Raw genomic sequence first — 27,733 nt, forward strand, 5'->3', positions numbered from 1 at the left:
GAACATATGTTTTAATTATAAATTACAAATTTATTTTATATAATTACATGATTATTATACAGTAGCTTATTAGGAGTACCGAGTAACATAAAATTCAGGTACTGCTCGTACTAGCTAGAGGTTAAAAAGGAGGTATCCTTCCACTAAAATAAGGAATACGGAGTACTTGCTTTCAGCTGAACCCATATTCAAACATCATAGATCAGACATCGTATTTATGGCTTTCCCTCCCTAAAATCGCCTTAGCTACCCCCATATATTTATTTATGAACTATACATATCATGCATCAAAGTTTGAGGCACTCGGTTCGTCATTCGTCATATTTGTAGTCGCACCAAATTTCATAATTAATTTCCAATCCTAAACTTAGCTAATTTCAATTACGTGGCGCCATCTATATTGAATGTCTGTAGAAAACCTTGTAACAAAAGGCAAAATCTAAGCTAATCGTGTATCTTTCTTTTTTAAAAATAAAGACTGAAAAATCTAAGATAAGTAAACTTTTATCCCAATATGGTGATCTATTATGATAAACAATACATGTAAATAAAACTAGTATTAACTATGTTAACAAAAAATGCATTAAATGGGACTGATGGTGATTTGGGTGGATTTTATTTAATTTGATACTAACCCGTCACGGGTTTAGTGGATCAATAATTTTATGTCTATAGTTGATATAGTAACTACATGTGAGATGTGTTTGACAATGAATTACTAACATTTAGCCATATAGCATATTAAGAAATAATTATTGCCGTCATACTAAAAGTGATTTATTTCATCCTATACCTTATCATGTACTACCATCCTAGGAAATTCCACCTCGATCCAATCTCATTTCATGCAATTTGTCAAGAATTTAATTGTTGAGAATAATTACTTTTGGTCGAGTATTTTTAATAAACTTCAATTCAACTCTTTTGATTGATTGTCTTAATTAAATCTCTCTTTTGATCTTTAAAAGGTTTTCTATCTTGTCCTCAGAAGGTTCAATTCAATTCCTTCATGTACTGAAATTGAATATTGACTCTTATGATGTTTAGCATGAAAATACCACTTTTAGTTTACCATTTTCCATGCACATAGAAAATTTCTTATTACAATTTATAAAATATATATACTGTATGTAGTTGCTTTAGCATTGGCCGCATTATGGCCAGCAAGTTTCTTCCATACCCTAATGTTAACAATATTATATATTAACCATTAAACTTTTTCACACTTATTAAATTTCCAGACAGGGAGGAAACCTTTTATTTTACTACAACATATAATCTTAGTACCAAGTTACCAAGAAAAGTAAAGAAATAGATTATAGAAACTAATCAAGAAAAAGGTTAGAAATATGAGATATACTATTGTCTTTGAATATTGTATGGTTTTGTTGTCAAAAAAAAAAAAAAAAAAAAAAAAGAATATTGTATGGTTTATATGACCATGACTAAAGTCACTAGCATAACATGGTTTATATGAGCATGACTAAGTCACTAACATAGCATGGTTTATATGGGCGTGACTAAACTAATCCAAAGCATAACTAAGTCACTAACATAACAATTGTCCTTTACTAAGTGACTAATTGATATTATAATGTTTTAATATTATACCGTAGTGTAAAAGTACCACTATTAATAGACAATTGTTATTGTTATTCATGACCAGTAATTATTGAGGTGAACTTCCTCTGAGCAGAACAAAGCAATGTTAGTTTTTGGGTCGGAAGTAGAAAGAATAAATGTAGTCACTCAACCATTATAACAAACCACAATTCAGAGCGTTGAGTGACGCTAGCTATATTACTTGTAACTTCATTTAATTCTCTCATCTGTCTCCCATTCATTGCCTTTCCCATTTCCTTTAAATCTCACCTCATTCTTTACACTTTCTTTGCAATTCAACTCACAAAAAATGACCCCAAATTTACCCGACTTCTTAAGCTCAGTGAAGCTCAAATACGTAAAACTCGGCTACCAATACTTAGTTAATCACTTCATTACTCTCTTGCTTATTCCAGTCATGCTTAGCATCTTACTACACCTTCTCCAACACGGCCCGTGCGAGATCATCCAAGTATTCTCTTCTTTCTATTACCTTAACTCGTTACAAATTATATATTCTTTGTTACTTATTGTATTTGTGTCCACCTTGTACTACACGTCCCGCCCAAGGGCCGTGTACTTGGTGGACTACGCTTGTTATAAGCCACCCGCTATGCTTAGGGTTCCATTTTCGGCTTTTATGGAGCATTCCAAACACATTGTAAAAGACCAAAAGAGTGTAGACTTTCAAATGAGGATTCTAGAACGTTCCGGGTTAGGGGAAGAGACGTGTTTGCCTGCCCCTATTCATTACATCCCGCCTTCGCCGAGTATGGCTGCAGCTCGCGAGGAAGCTGAGGATGTTATCTTCAGCTGCCTCGACAAGCTGTTTACCAGTACTGGAATTAAGGCTAAGGATATCGATATTTTGATTGTTAATTGTAGTTTGTTTTCTCCTACTCCGTCTTTGTCGGCAATGGTGGTGAACAAGTATAAGTTACGAAGTAATATTAAGAGCTTTAATTTATCTGGGATGGGTTGTAGTGCAGGGTTAATATCAGTAGACTTAGCTAAGGATCTTTTACAAGCTCACCCTAACTCTAATGCGGTCATTATAAGCACGGAAATTTTAGTCCCGAATTTTTATTGTGGGAAAGAAAGAGCAATGCTCCTCCCAAACTGTCTGTTTCGAATGGGAGGAGCGGCTATTCTTCTTTCCAACAAGACTGCGTACAGAAGACGGGCTAAGTACCGCCTTCTGCACGTAGTAAGAACACACAAAGGAGCCGACGACAAGGCTTACAAGTGTGTGTTTCAAAAGGAGGATGACTGTGGTATAGTTGGGACTGCACTGTCAAAAGATCTTATGACTATAGCAGGCGAAGCGCTAAAATCAAACATTACCACTTTAGGTCCATTAGTCATACCAACTTCCGAGCAACTCCTTTTTCTACTCTCATTAATCGGGAGGAAGCTCGTGAACACTAAATGGAAGCCTTATATACCCGATTTCAAGCAGGCGTTTGAGCATTTTTGTATTCACGCGGGTGGTAGGGCGGTTATAGATGAACTCCAGAAGAACCTTCAGTTGTCAGGTGAGCATGTAGAGCCATCTAGGATGGCTCTACATAGGTTTGGAAATACTTCGTCGTCGTCTTTGTGGTACGAGTTGGCCTACATTGAGGCCAAAGGGAGGATGAAGAAGGGTGATAGAGTTTGGCAAATTGGGTTTGGAAGTGGGTTTAAGTGTAATAGTGCTACTTGGAAGTGTTTAAGAGGTGCTACTTCTGTTAACAAAGATAGTCCTTGGGTTGATTGTATTGATAAGTATCCTCTTCATATTCCTGAAGTTGTCAAGTTTTAATTAATTAGTTTAGTTTATCTGTAATGGATGAGTTTTCAAGGGTGTGATTTGTAATTTGATTTCTAGTATTTGATAATCAAGAAATAAATATGATCTTTTCTGTTAAGTTTAAATTAAAGGGATTGATGGTTTGATGAATATACTGCATTTTGTTGGGTGTTGCTATTGGTGGTGCAGTAGTTGTCTTCAGTTTTGATTTTGATTCTGTTTTTTATTTAAAATTGTTGTGCAATGAATTCAGTGTATGGTGATTGAGATATGAAATCAAAATCAGAGGGTTTTTTTTTGCATTTATTAGGCAGGAAAGTGACAAATCTTGATCGAAAATGATAAAAGGTCGAGATTTAAACTTCTAATCTTTATAACCAAAATATTTTACAAGTAAAATAAAGTTATTTAAGTATAATAAGGATTAATAACTAATTAATGAATAAAATTTACAGAAGGCCAAGCCTCAATCACAAGCTCCGGTGGAAGGCCCTCTTTCAAAAAAGATGCAACTTAGCTCTCTTGAAGAAGTTTATGTTGGACAATATTGTACCTAGCTAGTGCAAGTATAAATGTGATCTTGACTTCATTTTAGAGCTATAGAATAATATACACTTTGGTCTATTTTGATTGACGAAATTTGTCATTCAAGAGCCAAAATTAAAAATGGGAATGTTGTCTTGCTGCTATAAAGCACGAAATAGTTATCAATTATTTTCATGTAAGTAACAACTAATTAATGTTTAAGTTCCAAAATTAATTGGACGATCTCAGATTTCTCACACTGTCATTACTCGTTACTGAAACTTACTGGCTAAGTAGCTTTTCTCTCCTCTTTTCTTCCTGTGGAGTATTTCAAATGAGGTCATTTATTGAGACTTTGTTGGTGTGCTCCGACATCCGAGCGTGTTCGTATCCAATAAATATTTTTTTTTTTTTTTTTTTTGGTTGTTAAGATGAATGACTCTACTAAATTAGCTGTTCTTATAGTCTTATAAGATAAGAAATTCACAAATGTTAGTTTGTTTGGGGCATATTCGTATCCAGTAAATACCGACAATATGCTAACTGGACAACATTATATGTGCTAGTGTGCTACACGTTGTATCAATAGGGAAACTCCTTGTCTATGGCCTTGTTTGGCAAATGGCTGTTGGCGGTTGGCTGTTGGCTGGTTCACTTGGCTTGTTTGACCAGCTGGAATATTTGGCTGTTTATAATGGCTTTTGAAATTGGCTGTTTATAAAAGTGTTTGGTAAATTAATTGTTGGTTGTTGGCTGTTTATTAGATAATTTGTGGGCCAACAAGCCAAAAGCCAACAAAAAAGCTACTCAAAGCAGCTTTTTCATTTTGGCTTAAAAGCCAGCTTTTTCGCTGACTAAAAAGCCAATTACCAAACACATTTTTTGGCTGTTTGACCACCTAAAAAAGCCAAAAGCCAACCAAAAAGCCATTAAAAAGCCAATTACCAAACATGGCCTATAGTAACTTAAGTCATTAATGATCATAATAATGTTCGTTCATATAAAATTGTGCTTAGATGATATCATGATACTTAATTATTCCTTCACTAATACCAAATTATGTTGGTATCAAACTACAATTTTACTCGGTTACGCCGGGTGTCATTGAGTTATTAATGACTCAAGTTATTAGAGGCTGAGATATACTCGTGTAACTAATGTTCTACTGTATTGTGTCAAAAATGTGGGCATTCATTGAGACTTTGTACTGCCGTAAAAGCCGGAGATCTGGAGAACTGCTGAACTACTGCTGCGAATTAGCTCAATTTAAGCCACATAAAAGTGCAATGGCCCGTCGTCATTAATCTGAAGGTACGATTTTATTATGTAAAATTTGGAAAGTGTTATAAATGTTTAAACAAGAACTATACTTGAATTCAATTTCATTGTCCTCTTAGCAATTACGACTAATTTATTTTGTGATACTTTTGTATTTATTGGTGCAATTTAAAGAAGCTAGGCCAAGGACGACCCAACACTTGTCAATATAATCAGCAAAGTGAATCAGACCAACTCAATTACTAATCGAGTACAAAGTTAAAGAAAACTTTACTGATCAAAGGCCATCCATTTATTCGTATGGTGAGAATTGAGAAGAGGTTCTCTGTATAAATGACTTTCAAAGACATTACTTCTTCCGTTTTTAAATACTTGCTCCACTTTCTTTTTTCGGCTGTTTTTAAATACTTGTTCTATTTCCTTATTTAGAAACCTTTTACAATGTTTAATTAATTTCTCTCACCAAGTGAACCCAACAATATTAATTCCGTATTTTCTCTCCTTCAATTCTCTTCACTATTTTTGGTTTTTTATAATTTTTTATTCTTCTACCAACCCCACTACCTCCATATTTTATTACTTTCTCCAATTTCTCCTAAAACTCCGCACATGGAGATATGGAGCAAGTATTTAAAAACGGAGGGAGTATTATGTTTGATTATTCATCTATTATGACATTATGACTTATGAGTAGTAGTAACTAATTATATATGCCAATTATAAAAAGTGTGGTATTGTTAATTCATTAATCAACAATTACTATACTTAGGGCACGTTCTCTTCAAATTATTTTCATTTCAATTCAGTTCAGTTCTTAATTTCCTTCTCTCATAAAATATTCAGTTCAGTTTAGTTCAGTTCAGCTCCAATATATTCAGTTCAGTTTAGCTCAGCTCAATTCAATCAATCAGAACAGGCCCTTAATCATAAAAAAACAATCATTATACAAAGCACTAATTATTGATTAATAGATCATTACTCCGGAGTTATTATGAGTTAGTATTATATACTCTTGGAGTACTATGGGGTCATGGTACTCCATACCTAATATATTTGAGTTATTTTGCCTAAACTTTATGTTATTTTGCTTAAATCTTGTGTTATTTTACTAAAACAATATGTTATTTACTTATTCACTTCAACTTCAGCGTGCTATTTTACATAGCATGTACTTATTTAAAATAACATGTACTTATTTAAAAATAATATATGCTTCTATATAAATTGAAATAATAAGAAGTTCACATCAAATTAAAATAACATGTACTTATTTAAATATAACATATGCTTCTATATAAATTGAAATAATAAAAAGTTCACATCAAATTAAAATAACATTGGCAGTGTTGAGTAAAACCTAATAAATTGGAAGAAGAAAAGAGGATAGAGAAAGTTTGTTTGATTTTGAGTTAGGGCTCCGTTCAGTTCACCTTATTTTTGCTGAACGAAATTATTTTTATTGAAACAAAATTATATTTGCTGAATTGAAATTTTTTTACTGAACATAAATTTATTTTACTGAACTGAAATTATTTTTTGCTGAACTGAAATTATTTTTACTGATTTTCTATCATAATTCTTCTTTAAGAAAACTGAATTTTAGTGAACTGAACTAAAATTATTTTTACTAAACTGAAATTAAATTTACTAACTGAATTTATTTTTACTCAATTGAAATTATTTTTACTTAATATTATTTTTTTTAAGGTGAAATGAATAGAGCCTTTGAGTAGGTGAGAGGGAGAGAGAGAGTGAGTGTGGGAGGTTGATTTCTAAGAAACTCTGAATATTAGAAGAAGAAAAGAGGAGAGAGAAAGTGTATTAGAGGAAGAGATAGAGTGCGTGTGGGATGAAGATGATCTGAATGAGAAAATGGAGTAGTGATAGACCACTACAGGTATATATAGGTTCGTTGGGCCCATACCGGGGGCAAAAATATAATTTCGCGTATTACTTACCCATGTTGTAAAAATGTAGTCTCTCTCCTCTCAATAACAATATTCAACACTATAATAACAGTATACAAATCAAGAATAACAGTATACAAATAAATAATAACAGCATAGAAATTAATAATAACTGAGCATCGACAAACAATTACCGTCATCAATTTCGACCGAACTCAGACGATTTCTAGCATAGAACTCACTGTTTTTAATGGTAGATCCATAAGTTTGTGTCTCTCGTTTTTAGATTATGTTTTTTGGGTGGTTTTCGGTGATTTTCAACGGATGTAGTTGCGTGTTTTTGGATTTTGACCAAGGTAGTAGCTGGTGGGGTGAGTTTCTTGCTGTCGGAGGTGGAAGTGTGGTGGGCGGAGATTTGGCCGGCAATGGGAGCTACCCATGGAGGTGGCCAGGTGGGGAAAGGGTTTAAGGGAGGAAGAAGATGAAGAGGAAAGGGGGAAAAAAAAAGGAAAAGTAAAAAAAAAAAAAAAATTATATTGTGGTATTAAGTAGAAGGATCCATACCTGGAAGTGGGCTAGAGTTTTTCCTATGTGCAAAGTTGAAATAATATGTTTTTATTTAAAAATAACATATATATTAAATTGAAATAATAAAAGGTTCACATCAAAATAACATAAATTTTATAAAACTGGAGTACCTTGTACACGATACTTTAGGAGTAAGATAGAAATTGTGGTTATTATCAATAATGATCATTATACTCGTACTTTCTTTGAAAGAAAAAAAAGGTATATTATTTGTTCTAATTATTAATAAATCATGAATAATTATTAGTAGAAAAAATATTATATTAATTATTGAATATTTAATTATTATTTAAATTGTTTCAAAAATTAAAAAATTATTATTTAAATAATTAACATCAATAAATTAAACTTAACATAGGATAATTATGAGAAGAAATAAACTAATCTAAACTTAACTATATTGAATTTAATATAGCTGAATCGAATTGAAAGTCCAAAAGAATGCGACTTTATTTTCAATTCAATGGGAGCAAAGAAAAACAGTCTTTGTATAATTGTATACTTGTATAGCATTAGGGACTTTTAGTCGTAACTTGTAAGCTGCTTTGATCAGCTATTAGCTTTTAACTGTTTGAGTTAATGACTTTTGACTAGCTAATTGTAATTAGTATTTTCTGTGTATAAAAGTGTTAATAGTACTAGTTATTTTAGAATATAAAACAACAAAAAATTAAAAACTCTTCCAAAAAGCTCCTCGCATGAAGTTACCGTTTTTAAAAAGAGTTGAAAAATTTCTTTCAATATTTTACGGAGTACTATCAAAACAATCTAAAAAACTTTTTTAAAATGGTCAAACAGTTGTATTTGTTTTCAAAAAGCCTATATTTAAGACCAATTGGTCAGGTCCAAACAGTTTTTTAATCCAAACATAAATATAAGCCCAAACTTTTTATTTTCTAAAATCCAGCCAAAAAATTTAAGAATTGAAGCCCAAAACAAATTGCTGACTTAACATTTACCAGTAGTTAATAGAGGTGAGCAAAAATTCAGGGTACTCTAATTTGGAACCGAAACCTGTTCGGAACCGCAGGTTTTAGAATCGGAACTTGTAGATTAGGTTTTGTTTTCGGGTAATAAAATTGGGAACCTGTTGCAACAGGTTTTGATTCCGGGTAATAAAATTTTGGACCCGAAACCTGTAGGATACTCTGTTAGTATAGGTTCCGTATAGGGTATATGAAACCGGAACCTATTTTTTAAGCCCAAGTATAAAACCTCTATATCAAAATTGTATAAAAGTCGTCACCTACCTCTCTCCCTCCTCTTATTCATTTTTCATCTTACTTTTAAAGGTTTAACTAATTGTATTATATAAATATTTGTAATTTTGTATTAAATATTATAGACAATCAAGTAACTAACTATTAGTTCTAAAAATAAAAAATTAAAAAAAAAAAAAAAAGTTACTAACTATTAAGCTTACTTTGAAAGACAGGGTACCCAGTTGCGGAACCGCAGGTTCCGGTTCCGGTTCCCAATTTTTAGAAACTTGTTGAACAGGTTCCGGTTCCAGGTCCTATTTTTAAGAACCTGTTACAACAAGTTCCGATTCCGGGTCCTGAGATTTTTACAGGGTACCCTGCTACGCTCATCCCTAGACTAGTTAATGGCTGAGGTCGACCTCAGCCAACACTAGCTGAGGTCGCCGCCAAAATTGAATATTTAGTGTAATAAAAATGAACATTTTCTAACTGAACCTATTTTACAATAATTTTGTATTTTTCAATAATCAAATGTTCATCTTCATGCTGTATGATGTTCATTCTTATAAAATAAATGTTCTTATAAAAATAAATGTTCATTTAATTTTTTAAATAATATGAAATACAAAGTTTTGTATTTGTTCAGTTGTATAAAATATTCGTTTTTATAATAAAGGATGTTAAATGAACATTAGCATTAATAATGTTAGACGTAAGCATTTTGTTCATAATTAAAAAAAAATATATTGTTGATTTATTTAATTGGTATCAAATCATATAGCTCAATTACATGATATCCATTCAAGAGAATAGAACAAATCAAAGTATTTAACTTGAAACTTAAAAAAATTTTGATGAATAAACAATAACATCATAGGTTTATTTTTTTGGAAAATGATAAACATAACCCTTAGGGCTATGTATAAGAAGCACAAAAAGGAAATATTGAGGAAAGATTAACATTAATTACACCAATTTACGCGTGATTTTGTCATGAATTTCCAATTTAATTTTATTTCGGGAAGTATATTTAATGCTTATACATAGTCCTAAAGGCTACATATATCTTACCCTATTTTTATTTACAACTGAAATGTTCAGTTATATAATATTAAATGTACATTTTTTTTTTCAATTTTATGGACTCTTTATTTTACTCTTATATTATACTTCGTAAATGTTCATTTTTATATAATGCAATGTTTAGAAATAAATATACATTTTTTTTTTCTAGTAGACGTTTATTCGATGGGCGCGACCTCAACTAGTGATGGTTGAGCGCCATCTCAGCCAAATATGTGGCAACATTTACTCCCCTGTCCTACGGTTTCTACCGATCAAAGAAAGCTCCCAAGATATTGACATTATTTTTTCGAGTTCAATAAGTGTGATTAGCATCAATGAATGCCTCTAATTAAGCTTTTTCCGTAGTCATTCCTCCAAAACAATAGAATTAATAATAATGTTGCCCCCTTTACTCCGCATTGTTTGCCTTGATTAGAGCATAATTATTTCTTTCAATGTCAACGGAAATAAGAGTACGAGATAGGATTTTATTAATTTATTAAGTACACCGTAATGGTTAGTGTGGTGAAGAGATCTACTCCCTTTGTCTTGTTGGATTTGCCCCTTAAAGAACTTATTGAAGAGTACAATTAATTCTAAAGTTTTCATTTAATAACTGAATTAAACTGAAAATAAGGTGAAGAGAACAGACCCTAAAATATTTCATATAACTATATAAGTATTATGCTACTCCGGAGATGAAAGTGGTTGGTTAGAGCAAGTAAATATGGGTTGGGTTATCTAAGTGAACTAGTCCAAATCAATTTGTCAAAACAAGCTTGCCTCGTTTACCACATTAGTCAAACTCTACCTATTTTAGTTTATCGTACAAGTAATTTGACAAAATTTTCCTATCTTAATGGTATAGTTTGGTTTGTTTAGGCGATTTGACTAGGATTTATTTTTCTAAGCCAAAATTAGGCTAGGCTTAAAGTCCAAGGACATGAATTTTTTGGGTTGAAATCAAAATGTGTTGCGTTGGACTACTTTTAAAAAGTACTCCCTCCTTTTTTTTTTTTTTTTAATGCATTACTTTTTTTTTATGGGAGTTTTTTTTTAATTGCATTACTTCCTTATTTAGTAACTTTATAATATATTTTATCATTTTTTTCCAACTTCAAACCTTACTTAAATTATTCTATCATTTTTCTTTCTTCCATAGTCCCCACTTATATAAGAAAAATATCTATTCTTCCTCACTACTTTCTCTTACATGATCTACATCTTACTTTTACAATAATAAATTATTAACCCACTCACAATATAATATTATACTCCTAAAACTCCGCGCTTCACCAAGTAATGCAAATAAAAGAAAAACGGAGGGAATATTTAGTAATGTTTGGTGTTTTATATGTAATAGTAACCTTAATATAGTTATGTATAAACTTATTACCAATAAAGTGTTGATTCACTTGATAAGGTACTTATCTCATAGCCTACAGGTTTAGGGTTTAAATCCTATCAAGAGAGGGTACTTGGGGATAGAGACTCCCTTACTTTCTCTCCCCTATACTTCCAAGTGTTTGGTCCGTAAATACTAAATAAAAAAATTATAAGGATTGAAATCTAATCAGGGTCCTCCTTATCATAAAAAAACAAAAATTTATATGTAAACTTATTAAGTTTATTTTGACATTTGTTTGCAAAATTCTTATGTATGGTACTTTTAACTCACCAAGATCCTTTATAAATATTAGGCCTGTTCACAGATCGGATATCCGATCCAAAATGTGATTTCGGATCGGATATCCGAAGACTCGGATATCAAAAATTGATATCCAAATCCGATTTGAAAAATTCGGATATCCGATATTCGGATATCCAAAATTTTCGGATCGGATGCTTCGGATATCCATTATCCAATATTAAGTAAAATTGTTATGATTACTTTCTAAATTTCACTAATTTTACCGTTTTTTTATCTCTAAGTTGTACAAAATATTTTAACAAAAATAGTAGTCCTTTTGCAATTAATATTATCATCAAATATATTAAGAATATTACAATAAGTTAATAATACAAGGTTAGTTTTATATGAACAATTTAAAAATTATATTATTTTAGGCTTTATATTTCGGATATTTTTCGGATATTGGATATCCGAAATTCTGAAAATTAATATCCAAATCCGCATCCGATATCCGCTTTTTCGGATCGGATATCCTATCCGAAATGAAAACTCGGATCGGATATCCAAAAATTCGGATCGGTTGCGGATCGGATTATCGGATTTTCGGATTCTCGGATAGTTTTGTACAGGCCTAATAAATATAATACACCGTACATAGTATTTCAAAATTTTAGACACTAGAAATAACACCCAATAATACTCTGTACTTAATATTTTAGTTAAAAAGAGATAATGTATTTGGACTAATTCCAATGAATAATGCTCATATGATTGACCAGGTGAGAAACCACAAATTATTTTCAATTCAAAAACAAAATAAAAGCACAACACAACACATGCGTTAGCGTCACCTTAAATTCTTCCATGTCTGCTCTTTCGTAAAGCTTTCTCTTATTAACTCATACCTTCTCCTACATTCTAGAGAGAGAAAATACAGAGAGAGAGAAACAATGGGTAAAGAAGAAGCAACAGCAGCAACGACATTGCTAAAAGAAACGATAAAAAAAGCTGGAGGATGCGGTGTTATTGACGGTGGACTTGCTACTCAGCTTGAAATTCACGGCGCTTCTTTCGATGATCCTCTTTGGAGCGCCGTTTGTTTGATCAATGATCCTCATCTTATCAAACGGGTACTTCATTTTTATTTTATTTTTTTACAATTTGTATTTTCAATTTTGTCAATATTAATGGAAATGTTATTGCAAATTAGATCGTACACGCGAGTGCATGATACGGGTTTTTACAAGTAAATGAGAATGTAGTTGAGGTTAAATGTGTTGATTGGTTTTAATTTTATTTGTAGGTTCATTTGGAATATTTGGAAGCTGGTGCAGATGTTTTGGTTACTTCATCTTATCAGGTTACCATTTTTGTATTTCTTGTTCATTTTTTTACATTGTTCTTGAAATTTTAATTAATTTGTTTTTTTTTGTAATTTGTCTTATTTTTGCTATTATTGTTGTTGATTTGTTTTTACAAAAATATTGGTGGTGTTGTGATGTTGTTGCTTGCAATTAGAGTTGGTGAGGTAGGTTTTGAATTGGGGGGGTGTAACATTTCAATTGGGTTGGTGTGTCTTGGAGAACTACGGCGATTGACCGGAATTAAGGAACATGGTTAACATGATATTGTAATTTGAACTAGTTGTATGATTTGAACTAGTAACAAAAATATCAAAGTTATTTATGTAATATATTGTGGTAAAGGTAATAGAATCATCATCATATTATGCACTTCCTGTTTTTCCATCTTTCATTCATATAAGTTGTGATAGATGCTGCTGGAATGTTGATTTGATATTGCTTGAAAACTACTTTAAGTCATTACAACAAAAATGGTTGGTGAAATTGGTAAAATTTATGTGTTGACAAACTCTTTCCGGAATCAAAGAATTTCTTGTGCTGAGAACTTTGACCTTTGACAAGGCAGAGAAAGAATTTAATGACACGGTTTTCTTGGACTTTGGATTGATTTTAAAGATTCAGTTTATTACAGGAACGTAGGAAGAAAAATGTGTATAATGGGTCTTTTTCCGAAGTTTAAAGATTTAAGTATTTCTTTGCTTTATGCTATGTCTCCATCAGTTTGGTCGCAGAACCCAACCATTTGCACCCGCTATTGTTGCCTAAAAGTATTACCATCTTTTTGATTCTTACCACTGTCCTAGATGTTCTGCTCCCAACTTGATTGCTCCAGTTAAGTTGTATTCTCACGATGTAAGATAATTATAAGAATTCAATTAACTCAATCTGCAACATGATTATCAGCAAATTAGGAAAAATAGGGTCATAATGCTGACGTTATTGTCAGCATAGGACTACAAAGATGTAGTGGGACATGGGTGTGGTGAAACAGGATCATCATAGGAACGGCCTAAGAACACTTATATGCTTGGATAGGCATGTAAAGGGTCATGTAAATGAGGCCCTGAATGGTTTGCATTGGTATATATTGGAAAGTAACCGTATTTTTCATTATCCTAGTTGTGTTGTGTCCAACTGTCCACAATACTAGGAAGGTTTATAGATTGAGAATAGCCAAAAGACCTTAATGGATGTATGGCTTGCACCTTCTTGAAGCCATATAACTTTAATAACTCAACTAATCTGTTCTCTAGAATTGGTGGATTGACTAACTCATTAACCAACTGGTAAATTGTAATGAGGAAGTTTTCTTACATTACCTTCAATTTACCCATTAGGTTAGACTTAGACAAAATCATCAGTATTACTGTAGCTGGTGACAGTGAGGATGAAGATGGATTATGTGATAGAGAAGGTAACCTGAATGTCGTAAAATGTATTCTTTCTTGGACCTAGGGCTACTTTCGTGTGACATGAAACTTGATGAAGTCTTTTTAGATTGTATATACTAGGGTTATGGGTCGTTGTAAGGTTAACTTTGAATTGATCTGTCTAAAACTCTAACCTCAAGATGTTTTACCTCTTACAGGCAACCATTCCAGGATTTCTGTCAAGGGGCCTGTCAATGCAAGAAGCAGAGTCATTGCTGGAGAAGAGTGTGAGATTAGCTATTGATGCCCGTGATGAGTTTTGGAATGCTGTTAATAAGAATTCTGAAAATAGTTATAATAGGGCCTTGGTGGCAGCATCAGTAGGCAGTTATGGAGCTTATCTTGCTGATGGCTCAGAATACAGGTGATTTCTTTGTGAATCAACTAATCTTGCATCAATTCTCCGAATATATGATTTCCTGTTTTGATTACAATTTACTAGCTTTGATGTAAGCTGGTGGGAATTTTCTGTGTCTATATACGATTATACGGTGATCTAAATTTTAAATGTAAACCTCTCTTTGTTGCAGTGGACATTATGGACAGAATATTGATGTGGCGAAACTAAAGGATTTCCATAGGCGAAGAGTACAAGTTTTAGCTGGAGCTAGGCCGGACATATTAGCATTTGAAACAATTCCCAACAGACTTGAAACTCAGGTTTGATGTTCCTGACCAAATATATTATTGATTTGTTGATGTATTCCAATATTCCATGTAAATGGCTCTAGTACCTCTAAGATATTGTCAGTGTCTGGTTTGTACAATTGTCCTCAACAAATTTAGAGGGAGAAAAAATAATAATAACTGACTTAGATATCTTCAGAAATTACTCTCTATCCATTTCAGAAATTTTATTCGAAATGGTCTCAGATGCCTTTAGGTGACTTACTCTGACACTGATATTGTTATGATCATGATATATCTCTAAATAAAAGGCCAGATCGAACATCAAAAGACACTAATTAGGCAATAATGAGACATGCATCCTCTTGACTTCTTGATGTTAAGATAAGACTATCTGATTATTTTATTTGCTCTTGAAGTAATTTGCCTCATTGCTAGAATATGTCCAAGGAACTGGATTCTTGGATCTTGAGGGGGCTGTTAGTTATTTCCAATGGAAGATGAATGAAGAAGAAATAATGTCACTTTACTAATTCACATGTTACAAATCTTATTTTGAGAGAAGATTTGCTAGCATTGAAGAAAGCTATCAAGTTCTTATTTTGGTTGTGTTGGACTTGAACTCAATCACTTTCTGGGTCTTGTATAATTCTTCTTACATGACAGACACTTACCAGTTTGTCTAGTGTCGTTCCTGTGTATTTTAAACACCTGTTATCGCCGAATTTAGTTTACAGTGGAGTAGGTGGAAAACAAAGGGGTTAGACAGAACTCACTGAAGTAGTAACTAGTGCAGGATAGATAATATGTTCAATAATTCTTTTTTCTAGGCAACTATACAATGCTAATTGAAAAGTAAATAAAAAGGAATGAGTATGTGAGTAGAGCTTTGATCTCTCTTCAGTTTCTGGTTTAATGAGTTTTCATTACAGTTCATTTGCAAAGGATTGTCCTGATGTCATTGACGGGCCAAACTGGATATGTGATGTTTAGGATAAATATATGTACTTTGCAATAATAAGCTCCCCTGTATATCAAACATCTGTCATGTGTGAAAATAGCCTATTCTCTGTGACTTCTGAGAAAATAGCCTGACACCCCCTCAATTGCAATATTAATTTGCAGGCCATTATTGAGTTGCTTGAGGAAGAAAATATCAACATTCCGTCATGGATCTGCTATAGCTCAGTAGATGGCGAGCATGCTTCATCAGGAGAAAGCTTCGAAGAATGTCTCAGTGTTATCAATAAGAGTAAGAAAGTTGCAATAGTAGGAATAAACTGTGCACCGCCACAATATGTTGATGGTCTAATTCGCAAATTTAAGAAGGTATACTGCATCAAATTTTACATATATCTGCTAAAATCCTGCCAGAGTTATAATTTTTTTTATGAGATTCTCATTGCCTTCTTTCTCTACTTTACAGCTGACGGATAAATTGATAGCAGTTTATCCAAACAGTGGTGAGACATGGGATGGCAAAGCAAAGAAATGGCTGGTTAGGCACTGGCTTATGCTTCCTCTAATCTATGCATGTTTTTCATTATTCCTGACTTAACTGGTATTCGAATCTCAAATCGTTGTTTCTAAATGATCTCTGTGGTGTTTGTTTGAATGCTGCAGCCACCCAAATGTTCGAAGGATAATGATTTTGGGTCGTTAGCTATAAGATGGCGTGATTCAGGAGCTAAACTTATTGGTGGGTGTTGCAGGACATCGCCTGCAACTGTTCGGGATATTTCAAAAGCCATGAAGACAAACCTTGATTTGTAATTTTTTTGTTTTTAAACATTAGTTTACTTGTGCAATTCCTATAAACATCCTGATATGTTTGCTATTCTTTTGTCACTTGCTCCCTAGTCAGTAGTAACTCCCTCTCTTCTTTCAGGGAAAAAAAAAAATTCATACTTCTCTGTTTTCACGTTATTCTTTCCGCTTTGATCATTTTTGTCTCACCTCCTATTCACAAATCACAAGCATCAATAGTGAATATGCCACCCTTTCACCACTTCTTACATTTTACCCTCCTCTTCTTCTCCATCCTCCACATATCTGCCGCCCTCGAATTTATAGGCAGTAACTAGCAAATTATTTTTAAAAAGCTGTATTTGGCAAAATGAGTATTTTAAGTGGCAGGACTTTGCAAATCTTATTAATGTTAATAGGTACTCCGGTTCTAATCTTAAAAAGTACTCTGTATAATTAATCACAAATAATGATCAACTTCTTAATTCTTTAAAACATGTTGAGTTTTGACCATTGACTAATACTTTGGACTGAGCGAGTTTTGAGTAACTAAACATTATACAAATTATCAATACTTACAAGTTACAACTTTACAAGCTACATCAACCAAAAAAAACAAAACAAAACTAATGGATAAACAATAGCTTACATAATTACAATACAAAAAGATTTTACTTGCAACTTTCAGTTTGGCCAAAGCATTTGATGGAGTATTCATCTTCATTACTCGTAGCAAAACTCGATTATATGCTTAGCATGGGACCTATGGGCTATGGGATTGGAGCGAATGTAATCCTCGCTAGCTAGCTTTTCGAGTTTTGGTAGGAGGCAATGAAGAAGGATGTATCTTCTTTCGGAACCAAGATATGCAACCACTTTTCAACTTACTGCTTTGCCTTTCACTTTCATCATCTGTACTATCCTGTTCACTCCTTGTACTACTTGTAGTCGTCGTAGTACGAGTAGTTGTAGTAGTAGTGTTCTTCATTCTCTCCGCTTTCCTGAGTTCTGTTTTTTGCTTTTCCAGCATTCGCAACAGGTGAACTTCGGCTATTTGTGCCATTTTCACTCTAGTTTTAGTAAACTCTTCTCACTGTTCGTGTTCGATGTTGTAAATGAAAATGAATGAACCTACAAATTTTGGTACGTACACCAAAGTGAGGTAAATTAAGGAGACAAGTACTTATGATTATATTATGGGCTTCTCTTTTATAAGACGTATGGGCTTGGCCTTCAAGAAAATATTATGATGGGCCCACAATAATGTAGTTTTTAACATATAATATCATTATATGGTTGTTGTGCTTTGTCTAACTTGGTGCCCAAGGCTATACATGATTTTATGACCTATTTAGATTTTAGTCTTAAGCTGTTGAATCATTGAATGACATGAGCCATGACGAGTTGACGACTAGTATGATAGTTAATTTCATACTTTAAGCTCTGGTAATCTACTAGTAAAAATTACTCAATCTGTTTTTATATACTTGCTCCACTTTTATTTTTCGACTGTTTTTAACACTTGTTTCATTTCCTTATTTGAAAAACTTTTACAATATTTAATTCATTTATCTCACCTGGTGGATCCAACATAAATCATTTTTTTTTTAACTAATTTTATATTCTCTCTTCCAATTCTCTCAACTATTTTTGCTTTTTACAATTTTTTTTTTATTATTCCTCCTATCCCACTACCTCCATATTTTATTAATTTCTCCGATTTCTCCTAAAACTCCGCGTATGGAGAAATGGAACAAGTATTTAAAAACAGAGGGAGTAATAGGATATTAATACTTTACTAACAGAGTAGTAATCATCCGTACCTTCTCTTGAAAATATATAATGATATTATCAAGAAGTTTTTGTCACATATTAAAAAATAATGATACTTTACTAACAGTGTAGTATTAAGGTATCAAGGTGTATGTGAACAAATTTGATGATAGTATTGTTATTTTCCAAGATGATGTAACAAAAGGCTTCACACATCAATACGGCTCAAATATTACATAAACCTCCATACCAAATAGCCTCTTGTAACGAAAGGCTTCACACATCAATAAGGCTCAAAAATATTCCATAACCCTCCATACCAAATAGCCTTTTTGGCACCAATAACATACACTTTTAATCTTATGCAATATGTAGTTCCATGAGATTGTTAACCTCTTGTAAGGCTCCGATCCTATGCCATTAATTCTTCCGCCTAAGATTGTAGTTAATTTATTTATGTTTTTTTTTTTTTTCTTTGTGTATTTGAAGGATGGACCATGATCAATCTCATGTACAACCCATTTTTGTAAAGATCAGAGAGAGGATTAACACTTTATACAAACAAGAATAAAGTATTAACATTTTATATACTCTAATTTATGTACTCCGTACTATTTTCATTTTTAAAAGTTTAAGTCACTTACTATTTATGTGGTCATAATGAAATAACTTTGACCACATTCTATGATTAATACAATAGAAATAAATTAGCATGTGAGATTTTATTAGATATGGAGTACCACTTATTGCAAATTTTCTAAATATCAACTTTTAATACTTTTCACTTATGCATAACCATTCATTAGAGACCGTGCATTCGTACAAATGCAAAGTAAGCTGAACTTTCAGTAACACATGGAGTATATTAAAAGTGTTTATACTACATATAAGTTTATATAAACACTTAATACTACATTATAAGTTTTAACATAAGTTTATATATACTACATTATATAAACTCTAATATAGTGTGTTTGGATAAAGAAAGAAGAAGGAAAAGAATGGGAGGGAGGAGAAGAGGAGGGCCGGGGAGGGAAGAATGGTGAGTTTTCTTTCCAAATCTCTCCGTTGTTGGAGGGATCAATTTCCTACATTAATCCTTCAATTTTTTCCCCTCCAATTCCCTTCCTCATTTGTTATCCAAATGAAAGATATCTCATCACTTCATTTCTTTTCCCTTCTTTTCCCTCCATTTCCTTTAATCCAAACACACTATGATAAGATATAACCGTATAAACACTTAATAAATACTTTTTCTATAAATGGCTTGTAGTATAAAGAGATAGGATCAACACTTTTTATATCCGAAAGCAAGAGTTGTAATTACATCAAGGAAAAAGAAAAACAAATAAACAAATTAAACAAGTGATTGATATCGATGTGTAGGCCACGAACATCTAAGCTTACAAAGTTACAATACATAAATGAGTTTTGCTTTCTTTTTTATCCTAGTACGAAAGAACTTTCCATCTCACAAATCCTTCAAAATAAGCTTGGTTAGATTCTACTCAGTCTCTGTTAATTGTCAACTCCATGCGTCACAAAACCAAAAATAGGATAGGTAAAAGGTTATACAATACGTGTGGTTATTTAAGGTCATAAAGGTTGCATCATAGATGTAGTTTCTGAATCCCTAAAAAATATCATAAGATTCAAATTTGGGACTTGCTAGCATTTGGTAGGAGGCAAAGAAGATGGATGTATCTTCTTTTGGAACCATGATAAGCAACCACTTTGCATTTGCTCATCCGTATTGTCATCTTCAATCCCAGTATTTGTAATCTTCTTCCTCAGATCCTCTGTTTTCTTCTTTTCCAGCTTTCGCAACACGTAAATTTCAGCAAGACTTGGACCAGCTTGTTCCATGTTTGTTTCTCTTGTGTGTGTATGAATATAACCAACAAACTATACTCATATTTATAGAGATGCATGAACTTGGTTTCCAAGAAAAAACCATGATGGGTCCACAATTAAAAGTTTCTAGCATTTGATATGTCAACGGTTCAACGATGATGGTCATTCAACTAAATTGTCGCGAAATTTCTCCTTTAGCAGTCTTACTTGGTGTCCAAGGACTAAGGCTATGCTTTTGTCACTTTTTGAAGCGTTAATTTGTTGAATGACATGAGCCATGACAACTAGCTAGTGTAATTGTATTTATCATATTCTACTAATTTTCCATGGAAATTTGAACAATTAATTTGACTTTACTGAACATCAAAGAACTCTCACATATACAAGTACCTTTTTTACTTCATAGAGTCCTCTTTGACGCCAGCAACGAACTTCTCATCATAGCATGAACATTCAAGCATTCAACCTCAACAACATCGGAATTGGAGTGATGATTTACTGGTTATCAACTCAAAAAAATTCATGTGGACAATCCTTGACAGATCGAGCAAATTATGTATACGTACTACGTATTATCAAAGCTATATTACAAGTATTTACCACATTTATCAGGAGGCAAGCCGTCAACAAGTTGAATCTCTAATGTATGTAATTGATAGTATGAGCATTGATGAATGTAATAACTGTAGTTTGCTCACTATCTTCCTTCTTACACATAGGGAATTTCAGAGTAACACTCCATGTTTTTCAATGATTGATGATCTCTAATAAATAATACTTCGTAATAGTAGATCAGCCATGAAAATAGTATAAGAAATTTAAAACTTCTAAAAGCTCACATTCTTGCTGAGGCTTAAATTACCATCACAACAGTGCTGTTTCATAAATCTAGCATCATTAGAAGCAGTAACCAATCACCCAACAGCACAAGTATGAAGCAAACATAGACCAATGAAACTAAATAGACTTTATCTTACAGCTTTAATCACTTGTCAGGAGGATATATGACATTGTAAAGGCTTAGTTAACAATTAGAAGATTTAGAACCTGTAAAATTAAAGCCACTATTACTTTTTTTTGAGGGAAAAAAAGAGGACGAATACATGGCAAAGGGTACATCCATCTCATAACTACCCCCCCCCCCCCCCCCCTCTCTCTCTCTCTCTCTCCCTTCCTCTTCCTTTCCGCTTAGCGAATAGCTATACCAAGATCAGTAAGCACATTTTCAGATGCCAGTCAGAGGTATTGGAAGTCAATGTCTGGGACGCTTATTATAAGGGCCCCAAGCTCCACCATACCCATCAGCAGATGGCCCTCCACCTGAATACCTCGTATCTGGGAATCCATTGTACATAGCATAGCTGGTGCCACCACCTAAAAGAAAGAAGCCAGATGATATCTCAGAAAAGAATATACAGGTGTACAATACCTTAAAAAGCTCAGCTATTGCAAAATTCAAACACATCAAGCAAGATGCTGAAATTTATCCTGTAACTTAAGTGAACATGTAGGAAACACGTTCACTCAAGTTACAGAAAGCTGTATCAGTTAGGAGTGGGGTGGTTGAGACACAGAAACAAGTAGAATGAATAGGTTGCCCCAAAAAACCAACCACAAATAAAGTCGAATTATTTATAGAGAGAATTCTGGTGTAAACATTCATAAATGTGTTTCAGGATAACAAAGGGAAAACTCTAGTTAAATCAATTTTGTAAATATTCCAGGCATTAACAGAAGGTGACATTCACCCATACTAATAACTGTAATAATACTACAAAAGAAGTTTAGCCAGTTACCAAGTGCATGTCCTCTCCTATCCACGTTCAGCAGCTCTGCTCGAAGCTTTTCAATCTCACGAGCCATTGACATGAGATTCTTCTCCATTGAATCCTTCTGCTGCACCTGCTCCGCATTTGATTTCTTTTCATATTCCAAAGCTTTCCTAAATATAATACAGGAATGAACTTAGCCAAAAATTAAAAGAGCACTTGAAATCAGCAAAAAGATGAGATCACTAATTGTTGCATATATATGACATCAAGCTGAGCAGTATTCTTGACAAGATAAGAAACAGGCCATTGCCCACATTTGAGTATGGAAGGTACCAAAGCGATCCCACCCTTTAATAAAGATGAAAAAGTAAAAGAAGCCGTGGACATTTGCATTGTTATTTCCCCTTGGTATGTGTGAAGTTAAGCCAATCACGAATTATAGATCAAGTACCACAGCGTAGAGTCCTAGACAAGATGCTGAGAGTTCTGCATTATTTGGTACTAACCCGATTGAGAACACTACAAAGTTGTTCATCATAAGCCTTAAAAATCATTGGATCTGAACCATAACCCTGGCAGCTAGCAACTATCACCCACAATCAAACCCTTGTAAGCTCTTATAATTTTTTTTTTTTTTTTTCTAAATTTAAAATTCTTTTCAATAATTTATCTAGTGCAGAGTCAAACTAAAAAAAATTGATAATTCCCCCAACATCAATGAGACATCAGCTTCTCATATCTTAACAGTATTAGAGGGATATTAAAGAGTGTTTGGTAGGGGGAGAAAACAAGAACAAGAAAAGGGAATTACCATTTTCCTGTGTTAGGTTTGTAAAGGGTGGAGTATACTATCCTTTTATAAGGATGGGGAGCCACATTTTCCTCACTAGACCTTCCTATTTCTCCCTTCCCATCCATCTTCACCTAAACAGAATAATTGTGTTTTTCCTGAAAAGTGTTTTCTATGGAAAAGTGTATTCTATTGACAACATTTTCTTAAACCAAATGGGGCTTAAATGAGAAACTTATCGGCTCTCGCTAACTCGGATTTATTGGATTATGATAGAGTTGTTGGCCATTAGCCAAATAGTACTGACTAGTGAGTTGTGAATTATGCAGAACTCTAAAGGATCAGCCAAATGTAATGTGCTAGGGTCCAATGTGTCCCCCTAAACAGGCATAGAGGCATACTGATCCCAAGATTTGTACTAAACAAACTTACTTCCAGCATGTCCCCCAAAATAGGCATATTGATTCCTAAGTTTGTGCTAAACAAACTTAATTCCAACGTGTCTCCCTAAATAGGCATATTGATTCCTAGGTTTGGGCTAAGCAGACTTACTAATTTGCATGCAAAAAAACAAAAGAATAGACTAGATAAATTGTCAACCTGGCTTCAGCTAGTTCGTTGCGAATGCCATCAACATCAGATCTCAAAGCACTCAACTGCTTATTTTCAGAACGGATACGGGTTATTTCTTGAGTGAGACCATGAATTTGACCAGTCAAATCTTGTCTCAGAACATTCAGCTTCTGAGCTTCAGCTCTAAGACGCATCACTTCATCTCTAAGAGGCTCAGCTGCACGTAGATCAGCTTCTATCTTCAAATTCTTCTCAATAAAACCCCTAAACTTAAGATCATGGTCAGCTCGAAGTTTATTAATGAGCTCATCCAATCTGTGAATTTCATCTTTAGCAGCATGCAGGTCTCTTTCAAGATTCACATTTTCATCAAGCAAATGCCGATTTTCAGCAGCAATCCTCTGGTTTTCGCTGTGTTGAATATCAAGTTCTTCCTCCAGAGCCACAGGATAAACAGGTAGAGGTCCTGGTCCTCTGTTAAAAAATGGCCTAGGGCCATCTCTAAAACCATGTGGATTAACAGGATGGTGAGGCATACGGTTTCTCCCTGCCATGCTAAACATAACCCAGAACCAAAAGCGAATGACACTCAGGTAAGATCACAAAAAGGGAAATAAAGCTCGGCAGTACTACAAAAGAAGAAAGAAGCAATAATAACAGCAGTCCCCAAATCCTATTATTGAAAACTAAAATCTAAACATCTTGTGAGAGCTCATCAGCCAAAATTGAGACCAAAGGAATGTTTACGCCTAATGCAACTACCAACAACTCTGGTGCACCGGAAATATTAAGTCAAACTATCTCTTAAGTTCTCCCAGATAATTTTGAATTAAGTTGTAAAGACAATTGGTCAAAAATCATTTCCAGAGGACACCATTACCTTACCGGTAAATCTCCACTTGGCTTCTCAAATGATCAATTTACATTTAATTTGATGCAATTTGGAACCTGATCTTGACAAAAACGGTCTATATACTCTTCCAATAATTTCCACACAGAAAAGATGGAAGACTTACATAAGTTAGGATACACCACCTTATTCACACTATACAACTCCATGTTGAAACATCAAACAAAAGCTGGTAACCCTGGAATCTCCTGTTTAAAACCTTCTGGCATTACTCTAAAAAAACTACTTAAACAAAGCTCTCTAGCATATCAATACAGAAAGATTGTACTCCTTTCTTAAAGACATATCTAAAGAGCCTTTATAATCACAATCAAGTATCTATAAAGCTTTCCTGCTTAAAGAAAGAGTTGTCTTTAGTGCTTTGTCCACCTAACAAGGGCTATTTATTAGGGCCATCCTACACTTTGCACCTAATCACATGAGCCTTCCTCAGATGATTCAATTTGCAATAATAGGCCCACCAAAATCAAGGAAGGAAGCCTTCCTCTAACCTTCAGAATCATATGAACTACCGCTTCCCTAAAAAAAAAAGCACCAGTCTCCACAACTACTTTGAACTCACAGTCCTCAAAACTTCTGACTTTCTGAGCAAAAGAAACAGAGAGATAGAAAAAACTAAAACAAACATGTTGAACAAAAGCTGAAAGCAGAGCAGAAAAGGCAATAACTAGATTAGAGAGATGATAAATAACTAGATAGTATTGCCTCCACGATCCAAAATTCCAAACCTCAGAATGTCACAGCATCATCTCTATCCAATCTAAGATAAACATACAGGAGAGGCAAAAGTAAGTGAGATTCTACTTCATTGTGAAATTCAGAAAGTGAATTACACATCAACCTATTATGTAATTAAGGAAAAGACCACACACGTCACACGCCATGCCATAAACTGGCAAATATCTTGCATATATGCCCAGGATCCTTCCTACTATCTTGTTAGCATTAGACAAAAACTCAATAATTTCTTAGGCAAGGAGCTAAATACTTGCTTTTACAAACCACTAGTCCATAATATACCTAACAGCAGAAGAAATTATTGACATATCCAATGTAAGTCTTGACATGTTCATAGACATGTCAATATGTAATCTAAAATCCTCAGCTTTCTTACTGAAAACATCTACTTATGAGCTTTTTACCAATCCAAACAAACAACATATGGACTACATCATGTATTAATGACAGTTCTATCCTTTGCAATACCTAATTCTAATTTTTAGAAAAGTTACCTATCTCGGTGTATGATTATAATACGGTCACAGAAGAATTACATCCTTCATTGAAATAAATCAATACTTCCTTATGTATCAAAAAGAATGTCTCGGTAGCTCAAATATTACACATTACAGTCCCTTAAAACTAAGAAGTCTCAGAATAAGTTAGAATAAATGTCAAGAACATCAATGTCTTACTACTATTTTCGAGGATCCATACCAAATCAAGGTGTCAAATAAATGTTACTCAGACATGAATATGAGTGTTTAAGCAATGAGCAGCGGTACATATCCCAAACGGTGGCATGCCATGGAACAAAATGTGGGACACCAGAGACTGTCTACAAATGGGGAAAAATTTTAGGGGCATAGCAGTAAGTTAACAATCAAAATTTTTTCCTACATATTGAGCAATGGGCATGGGTGAAAAAACATATTTTTCATATAACATGTTCCACTTCTAAAAGACCTTTGCTTGTGCCTTTCATGGTAATGTGTAAACATCCACATATACTGCCCACGTAATGGCATGTCCACCTTAAAGCGCAAGGTGCATATTTCATACCCATAGCAAAAAAAATATAGTAATCGAAAAGGCTAACATGTAAGACAGTAAAAGTTGGAGTAGCATAAGTCTAACATGGATTCAGGCATTCAAAGTAAACTGGAGGGTTGAACTAACAGAGATGTAGACATATCCCTTCTAAATAGATCACAAATAAGTACCTCATAATCTCTAATCAGCCAGGCACGGCAGATTTCATAGATAGCACCAACTAGATCAACCTAGGACAATCAAATACACCTAATAAACCTTATTCTGGCATACCCAATCACGTAATCTCAACCTCCGAAAATTCATCGTCAATTCAACACAACAATACAATTGCTTTACTGTTTTAGCACGAATGGGAAGTACTCGAAAAAATCCAAAACGAGAGTGATAAAACACTATCAAGAACCGATTGTAACTGAAGACTACTCTCATTGGGATAGACATTTAATTGAAGCCACACTACCATAACGAATTGCCGATTAACCATTACAACGGACAAGGTAACGTTATAAGACAATCATTCGAATGCCTGCAACCCTAAAGATATTGAACAAGATACAAGAAACCTGTGATCCTTACATTACCCCCAACAATACCCCGATCAAACAATAGCGAAATGACTGTCGAATTGTAACTGGTGTCTTCTACAAACATATGGGCTTTGATTAAGACCAAAACATCCAAGTATGAAGCTCAAAATCACAACTTATGCAAAAACCAAAAACATGGAGTATAAAACAGTAAAAATTCTGCAAATTGCAAAAACACCCAAATTAAACCTAATAAATAGAAAATTCACAACAACAAAAAAAAAAAAAAAAAAAAAAAAAAAAAACCCAACTCAGAAATTTAGCATCAAAATCAACAAACAATCATCAAGATTACCAAAAAAATTACAAGTCTAAACTAATGAAAAATTATAAATAGAAGAAGAAAGAATTGAAAAAGAGGTAAACTTACAAGAAGAAATCAAATTACAGACGATCCCGAAAGTTTTAGGTCTTGAGCGCGGGTAGTAGAATTGGAGAGAGAGAGTGGAGGAGAGAGAAAGGAGAGTGGAAAAGACGACGACTCGCCGACTTTATAATAACCGCAAAGAGATTCAACGCCTGAACGTGAGCTGGTGGTATTAGATGCGCGCTGGCTCTTTCGTCATGGCATTTACAAATTCAGTTGGCCGGTGCTAATTGCTAAATAGTACGGTACACGAGTAAAACTTACTGTAAATAGGACACACAAAATGACAAAATACACAACTTGACCAGGTGTAGGTAAACCTGTCAATTGGGTCGGGTCAATTCGAATCGCATGCTATTTTTGGATCGGGTTACCTTATGTCATAGGTTGAGAAATGCTCAACCCTAATCCAACGTTTCAGGTTCGAATTAATCTAACGGATTTTCGACAATTTTTTGCAAATTCATTTGTGTTGTTATTGTGAGGTGGGGGGCTAAGTTGGAGTGTTTTGAGGGTGGGGGAGGTTGTGTGGGGAGTTTCGTAGGCTGGGGGAAGGCTGGGGTGGGGTGGGT

General features: G+C 33.7%; 2 protein-coding genes and 1 pseudogene across 3 annotated transcripts; 2 read left to right on the forward strand and 1 right to left on the reverse strand.

Annotated features, from left to right (window-relative positions):
* Positions 1–1,917: 1,917 nt before the first annotated feature.
* On the forward strand, positions 1,918–3,513 carry LOC145563704 (3-ketoacyl-CoA synthase 5 pseudogene; annotated as a pseudogene).
* Positions 3,514–12,377: 8,864 nt separating this feature from the next.
* On the forward strand, positions 12,378–16,850 carry LOC145563705 (homocysteine S-methyltransferase 1-like). The gene is made up of 7 exons (XM_081624137.1): positions 12,378–12,722; positions 12,896–12,952; positions 14,545–14,750; positions 14,917–15,046; positions 16,139–16,342; positions 16,440–16,511; positions 16,637–16,850. Exons 1-7 carry the CDS (start codon positions 12,543–12,545, stop codon positions 16,784–16,786), a joined length of 999 nt encoding a protein of 332 aa, XP_081480263.1. The 5' UTR covers positions 12,378–12,542; the 3' UTR covers positions 16,787–16,850.
* Positions 16,851–21,211: 4,361 nt separating this feature from the next.
* LOC145563706 (protein FLX-like 3) lies at positions 21,212–27,368 on the reverse strand. 2 transcript variants are annotated; one of them, XM_081624139.1, is made up of 4 exons: positions 27,165–27,368; positions 23,549–24,076; positions 22,183–22,328; positions 21,212–21,760 (listed from the first exon to the last, which is right to left on the reverse strand). In XM_081624139.1, exons 2-4 carry the CDS (start codon positions 24,073–24,075, stop codon positions 21,639–21,641), a joined length of 795 nt encoding a protein of 264 aa, XP_081480265.1. In that variant the 5' UTR covers position 24,076; positions 27,165–27,368; the 3' UTR covers positions 21,212–21,638. The 2 variants fall into 2 exon arrangements, with proteins under 2 accessions (XP_081480265.1, XP_081480264.1); XM_081624138.1 differs by lacking the exon at positions 27,165–27,368 and having other exon boundaries at positions 23,549–24,084.
* Positions 27,369–27,733: the final 365 nt, after the last annotated feature.

Source organism: Chenopodium album, chromosome 10 (assembly GCF_948465745.1).
Source record: "Chenopodium album chromosome 10, dcCheAlbu1.1, whole genome shotgun sequence".
NCBI classification, from domain to species: domain Eukaryota; kingdom Viridiplantae; phylum Streptophyta; class Magnoliopsida; order Caryophyllales; family Amaranthaceae; genus Chenopodium; species Chenopodium album.

Bases quoted from the DNA above. Each gene is read 5' to 3' on its own strand.
- LOC145563705 (XM_081624137.1), top strand. From the start codon at position 12,543: ATGGGTAAAGAAGAAGCAACAGCAGCAACGACATTGCTAAAAGAAACG. The intron at 14,751-14,916 runs GTGATTTCTTTG...TCTTTGTTGCAG, and splicing joins GCTGATGGCTCAGAATACAG to TGGACATTATGGACAGAATA. The intron at 16,343-16,439 runs GTATACTGCATC...TCTACTTTACAG, and splicing joins TAATTCGCAAATTTAAGAAG to CTGACGGATAAATTGATAGC.
- LOC145563706 (XM_081624138.1), bottom strand. From the start codon at position 24,084: ATGTTTAGCATGGCAGGGAGAAACCGTATGCCTCACCATCCTGTTAAT. The intron at 22,329-23,548 runs GTTGACAATTTA...TATTATATTTAG, and splicing joins AACGAACTAGCTGAAGCCAG to GAAAGCTTTGGAATATGAAA. The intron at 21,761-22,182 runs GTAACTGGCTAA...TCTTTCTTTTAG, and splicing joins TAGGAGAGGACATGCACTTG to GTGGTGGCACCAGCTATGCT.